The sequence below is a fragment of the Egretta garzetta genome, unplaced genomic scaffold (genome assembly GCF_000687185.1).
Source record: "Egretta garzetta isolate BGI_Z169 unplaced genomic scaffold, ASM68718v1 scaffold344, whole genome shotgun sequence".
Taxonomy (NCBI): domain Eukaryota; kingdom Metazoa; phylum Chordata; class Aves; order Pelecaniformes; family Ardeidae; genus Egretta; species Egretta garzetta.
This window is the reverse complement of record NW_009259315.1, coordinates 31250-39302: the sequence shown is the minus strand read 5'-3', so window position 1 is coordinate 39302 and position 8053 is coordinate 31250. Positions and strand designations below refer to the sequence as shown.

General features: G+C 63.4%; 2 protein-coding genes across 3 annotated transcripts in view; one reads left to right on the top strand and one right to left on the bottom strand.

Moving 5' to 3' along the window:
* Window positions 1-1652, bottom strand: part of LOC104124138 (syntaxin-binding protein 1) — a 41725-nt gene extending 40073 nt beyond the window's left edge. For both annotated transcript variants that reach the window (XM_009636448.2, XM_035892027.1), the window contains exons 1-2: window positions 1647-1652; window positions 515-519 (exon numbers count right to left, since the gene is read on the bottom strand). In XM_009636448.2, the coding sequence (XP_009634743.2) occupies window positions 515-517 (3 nt within the window). In that variant the 5' untranslated portion in view covers window positions 518-519; window positions 1647-1652. The remainder of the gene's footprint in view (window positions 1-514; window positions 520-1646) is intronic.
* NIBAN2 (niban apoptosis regulator 2) overlaps window positions 1376-8053 on the top strand; it is a 26645-nt gene continuing 19967 nt past the window's right edge. Inside the window, 1 exon segment of the mRNA XM_035892023.1 lies at window positions 1376-1406. Within this exon segment, the coding sequence (XP_035747916.1) occupies window positions 1376-1406 (31 nt within the window).

Sequence of the window (8053 nt, the reverse complement as noted above, 5' to 3'; positions counted from 1 at the left end):
GAAAGAGCAGTGGTATTCAGCGCAGGTCCCGGCTCCAACTGATAAAGCATGGTGCCTTTCTCTGTGCCCTCCTGCCCTTCCTTGGCAGGGATCTGTCCCTGCTTGCAGCTGGGCTCCCAGCCCTGTTTTGGGAGGCTTGGACCCCTCTGCTATGGGAGTCCCGAGGATGGGACAATCCCATGGAGCAGGGATGGATGGGATGCTCTGCCCTGGAGCTGGCAGGGGACCTGGGCCAGGACCTCCCTGCCCTCCTGCAACCTTGGTGGCTCCTGGGATGCTTGTCCTGGCTCCTTCCCTTGGCCAGCTCTGCTCAGTGCTAGGCGCGATGCCCCTTGGGGGGTTTCCCTGTGTGAAGGGACATGCCCCAAAGCTGGGGTGACCGTGGAGCAGGAGAGCAGGGCTGCCGGCTCCCAGGCACCCAATGCAGGTGATCCCAACTCCAATCCCAACACATGCAGGGTATCTTCTGAGACCAGGACAGAGCCTTGCCTTGGGAATGTCCCCACGTGGGGACCATCCCTGCTTTGGGAACATCCCTGCCTTGCCTCTGCCTCCGAGCCGCTTCGCTCTGCCAGCTGCTGCCCGCCCTCCCGCAGCGAGGAAGGCACCAGTGATGCTCCATGCCGGTGGGCGCTGGCTGCCAGCCCTGCGGGGCAGGTGCCCACCAGCCCGGGGTGCCCATGGTTCACCAGGGGCCCTGGTGCTTCTGGAGCATCCTTGGCCGTGGGAGCTGCTGAGCCTGTGGCCAGGGCATCGCCCTCCGTGGGGAGGAGGGAGCAGGCGTGGGGGTCATGGTGTGGGATGGGCACTGCAGGGCAGGGGGAGACCCTCCGTCCTCTGGAGCTGGGCACAGGAATCCCCCCAGCAGCAGGGCCTGTGGCAGAGACAGACTTAGGGCTGTTTTGTTCAAAAACCTCTGGTTTTTGGTGTTGTGGGGTTGGGTTTGGTTTTTTTTGGGAGATGTACATAAAAGTCTTTGTTTGGTCTCCTCCCGCGGCACTGGATTGAGTTTCCCGCTGGCACTGACCAGCTCGGCAGAGGGAGAACGTGCCAGGTTCAGCTCCTCTCCCTCGTCTGGGCACAGTGGGGCACAAGGGGGGAAGCTGCTTGTCCCCTGCCGAGCCCAGGGGCATTTACTGGGACATCTTGGACCAGGGACCACCCACTCCCTGCTGCCCCTGGCATCTGGAGCATGGGAGCCCCGGAGATGCCTGAGTCTGACCTGGCCCCTTTGCCTTAGGGACCCCTCTGGTCCCGCAGCTCCCAGGTGTTGCAGGGCCCCGTGTGGGTGACCGAGGGACACTGCTGCGGGTCACCGCCCCACGGCGGCACTGCCTGCACCCGGCCTTGACGCCGCCACGGCGGGGGTTGCGCCATGCCGGAGCAGATGCAATGCTGCCGGGCCGGTGCTGGGGGATGAGCAGGGCCTTATCCAGGGAGGGGTGATGCTGGGTCCCACGCTGCTGCGGAGCAGCACCCACTGTGGGGTGAGCACCAAAGGGCTGGCAGCTCTTTTCCAGCCTGGCCAGGCACTGGTGGGACTCTGGCGGGACAAAGGGACACGTGGGGTGATGTGACTGCAGCTGGGATGAGGGCAGCGGGTCCTGGTCCAGCACAGGGTTTTGGGGATGGTACCCAGCTTGAACTGAGCTGCTCCATGGGGATGCTGCATCTCCCCACAGCCACCTTCCTGCCCGTGGGACATATCCTGACCATCCTGTGGGTGCAATCACCTCTGCTGGTGGGCTTGAACCTGGTCTCTGTGCTGGGCCAGGTGGCACTTTGGGCTTAGCTGGGGTGCCTGTGTGGGCACCTGCACCCCGTGGCTTTGGAGCATCACCCCTAAAAGGCTGCTCAAAGGGGAGGGAATGGGGCAGGAGGGTCTTGCCTGGATCAGACAGGTCTGGGTGGGCAGGGGGGGGATCTCCTCCTTTGCAGAGGCTCTTTGGGCAGGGCAGCTCAGGGCAAGCATCGCGCGCTGCCTGATGCCTGAGCTCCGTCCAGCCCCAACCGGCTTCTCCAGAGATGTTCAAAGGCCCCGAATGCTGTTTGTTATTCACATGCACATTCCTCGCACGCAAGCACGCAGCAGCCTTGTTCCTGGGTAGCAGCGGGAGACCGGCATCAACGCGGCGGGAAAACACCCGCCGGCACGTAGCCGGACGCTAATCCCTCGCCCGCTGGGCTGGACGCAGCCCCAAGCCATGGGAGAGGGGCGGAGGCCGGGGACCCGAGTCCAACTTCGTGGTTGGGGTTGGGGAGCGGGGGCAGCGGGTGAAGGGTGTCCAAAGTGCGATCGAGAGTGCCGTTGGGGTTTTTTGGCTGTTCCCGGGTTGAGGAGCCGCTGCTGAACGTGCTGCTTCGTTTTCAGCCCTGTGGGTTTCGTGGTCTGCTTTAGATCCTGCTGTGGCTGCGCTGGGCATGGCTCTGCTCCGGCAGGTTTGTTTGCTTGGGCCGGGAGGGGAGCGGCGTTGTGCAACCGCTGCGGCTGGGCGCGGTGCTGGGAGACGGGGTGGGTGCTGCCACGGTGGGGACAGACCCCCCCGGCAGCATCCCCAGGGACATCCCCGGGGACGCGGGGTGCTGCCAGCGGTTGGGATGGGGGATGCCACAGGGTGCTGGGTGCTGGTGAAGGGTGGACCTTGCAGGCAGCGAAGCAGAGTGCCATGTCCCCGACGGGTGCCCCAGCCCTGAGCTGGCACTACGGGCGCTTCTGACTCATCTGGGGGCAGAGCCATGCGTGGCAAAGGCAGGGCGAGGGAGGATGAACCGGTTCAGGCCTGGGCCCATCTGGTTTCTCCTCCGAGGCTCCGCTGCCTCATGCCTTCCTGCTGCTCAGCCCCCGTCCTGCCCACCCTTCCTGGCGTGAGTCAGAGGGCAGCCGGCCGCCCGGCTCAGCCCACGGTGCTGCATGGGGCTGCTGCCCAGGGGCTGGCAGGATGCGTCCCCTTTCCACCCAGACTGTGCTTCTGAGCTGACTTATAGCTGAAAATGTTCCTGATGGATTTTGGAGTAGTGCTGGAGCCAGGCAGTGATCCCTGCCCTGCTGGGTCCCCTGGTGCTGAGCTGTGCCCTGGTGCAGGCACCACAGGGGTGCACGAAGAGCTGGGGCAGGCACTGGGAGCAGCCTCTGCTCCCAGTTTGTTCCAGATAAGATCAGTCTAAATCCCAATAGCAGACTGGAGCAGAAGCGACCTGGGCTGGTTTTGGGTGGGTTTGTGTGATGGGTGCATTTGGGTGCAGGGAGGTAAGAGGGGAAACTGTCCCCGGTCTTTGCTCTCCCCTCCCCACAATTCGTTTTCCTCTGTTTCAGTCTCTCCTGATCCATATGAGAGGGGAAAATATGAAGCACTATGGGGTCAGCCCTGGGGTTTTGATTTTATGAGGAACAAACCTTCCTTCAGCCCCTTTTCTGCCACCGTGGCTCCCCAGCCAGTCACTGACCCCCCAGCCCCAGCATCGCCCTGGGAGCCTGCGCTGGAACCCCTACTCCGCTCCCAGGGGATGCTCTGGGGATGCTCAGCAGGGCTGACTCAGGCCCATGTGAAGGGATTTGTGTTTTCTGGTTGGAAATGAACTCAGATTCAAATTCCTGAAATCCTAAACTGCCAGCTGGGGCTTAACCCTTCGGGGGCACCCGTTGGTGCTGCGGGATGCTTGCCTGGCTTCCCGCAGGGGGATGCAGCGGCTCTCGGCCCGTCTCCGTGCCCTGTCGACAGTGGCCCCCCTTGCACCGTCCCTTCTGCTGGTTGTCCTGGTGCTACTGATGCTCAGCCTGCCCAGAGCCATCGCGTCTCCTGTTACAACACCTTTCCTAAAATCTAATTTTAGTTTTAATTCCTAAAATAGGGATGAACCTGTGTCCGTGGGTCACTCCCAGCCCACCCCTCCACAGCTCAGCAGCCACCAGTGGGGCTCAGGGCTCATAGGGTGCTGCTGGTTTGAGATCTGGCTCAGCACCCCATCCCTGGCATGCTGGGCACCCCATCCCTGACATGTGCACCCCTTCCACAGTGTGCTGTGCACCCCATCCCCAGTGTGCTGTGCACCCCATCCATGTCTGCAGCCCACCCTCGCCGTGCTGTGCACCCTGTTCCTGCCATGCTCTGCACCCCATCCGTGTGTGCACCCCGTCCTTGCTGTGCTGTGTGCCCTGCTCCTGCCATGCTGTGCACCCCATCCATGTGTGCACCCCATCCTCCATGTGCTGTGCGCCCTGTTCCTGCCATGCTGTGCACCCTGTCCTTGGCGTGCTGTGCACTGCTGGGGCGGGTGCCCGGACACGCTGTCTGTGTAGTGCCAGGATCTGCGCTACGTGGGGGTGGCTGACAGGCAGGGAGCAACTTCCCCCAGGCATATTTAAACCAGGCAGTGGTGCAGGATGGGCTGGAACAGCCCCACTGTGAGAGATGACCCAGGCACCCTTTGCCCAGCCGGTGGCATCAGCCACCCTGCAGTGGTGGCCTTGTCCCAGTTCCCTTGCTGGAAGAGCCTCATTGTCCTCCTGTGCCGCCAGGAAGAACCAGAGCAGCCTGGGAGGAGAGATGAGGGGCAGGGGGTCGGCGTGGGAAAGCTGGCGCTTGGGTGACTTTCCGGGCAGCGTGTGGGTCACGGTGCTGCCATCCTGGCTCCTCTCCCGCCAGCCGGGCGCAGGCAGGATGCCGGTGGCTCTGCTCCCCCCTCGCACGCCGGGAAGCTTCGGCCAGGCGGCCGCTGCTCTGCACGCTGGGGACAGCCGGGGGTGGCAGCGCTGCCTGCCAGCCCCGGGATGTCCCCATCAGTGCCACCCACTCTGGGGCTGCTGGGAGCCTGCGCTCCCCCCAGCAACCCACCTCCGCTTGCTAATAATTTACTGGCTAAATTAGTGATTAACTCCCTCCCCAGCAAGCCTTGGCAAGTTTGGCCGGGCCAGCACACGCTTCTCACGGGTCCCCTGCCAGCGGGATGTCCTGTGGGCCATCCCCACCACGGCATGGGCCATCACCACCATGGCACAGAGGGACCTTCACCAGGGTAGGGACGCCCAGCAAAGGGACATGATGGCGCAGCCCCCCGCGAGTGCACTCCTCTGTTGCTCTACAAACACATCCCCATGCCATCACCCCCTTGCTGTGCTGGCAGCCACGAGGGGATGTGGGGACGTGGAAGCAGGGGGAGCTGGGGCTTTCCTGCCGCCCCGCTGAGTCAGGCCGTCCCGCGGGGGCCAGGGGAAATGAGCCAGGCAAGGTTTCGTCACGAGTGCGGGGGCCAGGGCTCAGCCAGCCCAGGGGCTCTGCTTCACTGAGCTTTTTTGTCTTTTTTTTTTTTATGTTCTGGGGGAAAATTCCCTGCCTCTGGTGAGGCATCCCTGTGGCATCCCACAAGGGCTTGGGCACCCTGCGCCCCGCTGCTGCTCCTGCTCCCACTTGTCTCCGCTATATAAATCCAGGGGCATTCCCAGCGGGGCTCCTGGGGAAGGTTGGGATTTCAAAGGCACCTTCACCCCTCCAAATATATTTAAGCAGCAGCAGAGGGGTGCCATGGGCTCCGGAGGGTGTGTCTGGCGTGAGGGATGTGGGGCTTTGGGCTTGCAAAACGGGATGTGGGCTGGAGGGAGGTTGCGGATGACTGTTCCTGCTCGGATTTGTCAGACTCTGGCCTCCAGCATCCCTGGGGGGTTCGTGTGTCTGTGCATGAGTGTGCGTGGGTGAGGGGGGCTGGGTGTGCAGGTTTGTGCGTGGGGGTGTGCGTGGATATATGAGCTGCTTTGGGCATGAGCAGCTCAGCCGCAGAGCACCCAGTGCCCACAGTCCCTGCACCGCCCCATGGTTTGGGAGAGCCCTGTCCCCTGGGTGCAGCCGGGGTGCTCCCCCTGGCCATGTGTGCTTGCAGCGATGCCACCTCGGGGACCCAATCCTTGTCCCTGGCAGGGGCCATGGGTGTGGTGGCCACCAGCATGGTGGCTGTGCCCTGGGGGCCAGCAAGGCCAACCCCAGGGGGGAGCCAGGGAACAGGAGGCAGCTCCGTGTCCCCACAGGCATGGCTGCCAGAACCTTGGCTGGGCTGCTGCCAGGACCTTGGCTGGGCTACTGCCAGGCATGGGGGGTGCAGGCTGCTTTGGGTGCAGAGGAGCAGTGCACCCTCTGCCCACCCAAGATCCTGGCAAGTCAGGAAAGGGGAATGGGCATCCCCAAGCTCAGCTTATTGGGTGTCTTTGAAGGGCTATGGGGGGATGCTGATCTGAAGAGCAGCTTTGCTGAGCATCCGTGGTGGAGCCTGCCCAGTGGCGTGCAGCTCAGCCCAGTGCTGGGGAGGCCGAGCTGGTCCTCAGCCCCGGGGAGCCGCCTGGGCTGAGCCATGTCCCTGTCCCTGCCAGGCTCCATCCCACCTGGGACATGCTGTGATGCTACGGCAGCCCTGGTCCTGCAGATGCCTCCATGGGTTGTGGATGCGTCAAGAGGATGGCGAGCAAAAAGGGCACTGCTGTTGGGTGGGGGCCAAGCAAACTTTGCGGCAAAACCTGTGCAGGATCCCACCTCCTTGCTGCCAGATCTGCTGACTCTGCCGGCCATCGCCTGGGTTATTTAAAGCATCACTCTCATTTGCACATGATTTCGAGGGTAATGAGGAAAATGAGCTCTGGCCACGCACTCATGCTGGCAGGGCTCTCTGCAAGCCAGGGGCTGCTGGAGTGGTGTTTCTGGAGCCCCAGTCTCCCCACCACGGTGAAGCAAACTACAGGCAGCAAATACAGGCAGCTGGAGGGAAGGATATGGTCAAGCTGTCCATGCTGTTCTCTGGGCGATAAGGTCTCTGGGCTAGACCTGGAGCTCATGGCTCAGTTTTTTTCCCCTTGGCTTTTCTCTAAGAAGTGCTGGAGCTGGGGCTGGCCCTGGTCATATGGGAGGTCAGGGTAAGGGCTGTCTTGGTCCATGCATGTGTGGGGCTGGAGCTGGTGCTGGAGATGCTTCTAAGGGCAGGACGCAGCCAGTCCAGGCTGCTGGACCAGCTTGGGCAGCTTGCCACGGCTTTTGGAGTCCTTCTGAGGGTGAGATCCACCTCCTGCCCTGGTTCACAGGGACTAAAACTGGACCAGGGCTGCTCTGGCCAGGCCGTGACCTCTCAATACGCCAGGGCTGCACATGCCTTTGGGGGTGCAACCCGCATCGCTGGCAGCACCGGCTGCTCCCGGGCTGTTGCATTCCCGTCCGGCCCGTGCCACTGTGCTGGCGCTGCTCTGGGCTCGGTGGCACGACTGGCCAGGGGGGGGGGCAGGAGCCGTCTCTCCTGGCTGGTTTCACCCAGATGAGCCTCGGGCTCTGCGGTCCTCAGGCATCGTCCGGGACAAGGGCGAACCCGCGCTGCCTGCTTCATCCCCCTGCCAGGGTGTCCTTGCTGGAGCTGCTTGCCCTGCCATGCCCACGGTGGCAGTGCTGGCTGGGTGGGCAATGGGGAGGGTGTGTGGGTCCCCAGGGACCTCGCAGGGAGGGCTGGAGCCTGGCTGGGGATGTGGAGCTGCCCCTGCTCCTTGCTCCCAGCATCTCAGCCAGCCCCATGCCCAGCCTGGCCTTGGGGGTTTGTCCAGTGGCTGGGACCCCCAGGGCCCTTTCTCTGCCCTCCCTGTGCAAAGCCGGCTGCTGCGGAGCCCCTTTATCTTTTCCCACAGCTGCCTCATGCAGCTTAGTCCTGGGGAGGGAGGGAGGGGAGGAACCTCTGGGAAGTCTGTGACCAGGGGTGCCAGCACTGGGGCTCCTGCTGAGCCAGGCATTGGTGGGTGCTGCTGGCACCCCTCTGCGACCACAAAGCTGGTGGCTTCCCCCTGCCCTGCCCTGCCAGCAAGCAGAGAGATGTGCTGGAGCCTGCACTGGCCCGGGAACCTTGGCTGCTGGCCTAGCAACCTCGGCTGCTTGGGGACCGGTGCCTCTGCACGGCTCCATGTGACAGGGATCGGGGTGGTGGCACCTGGAGCGGCAGGAGGGTGTCGGTGCCGGGAGCTCAGCGATCCCAGGCTTGGGAAAGCACTGTCCATAGGTGGCTGGGGACACCCAGCACCACCCTGGGAGGTCCCTGCATG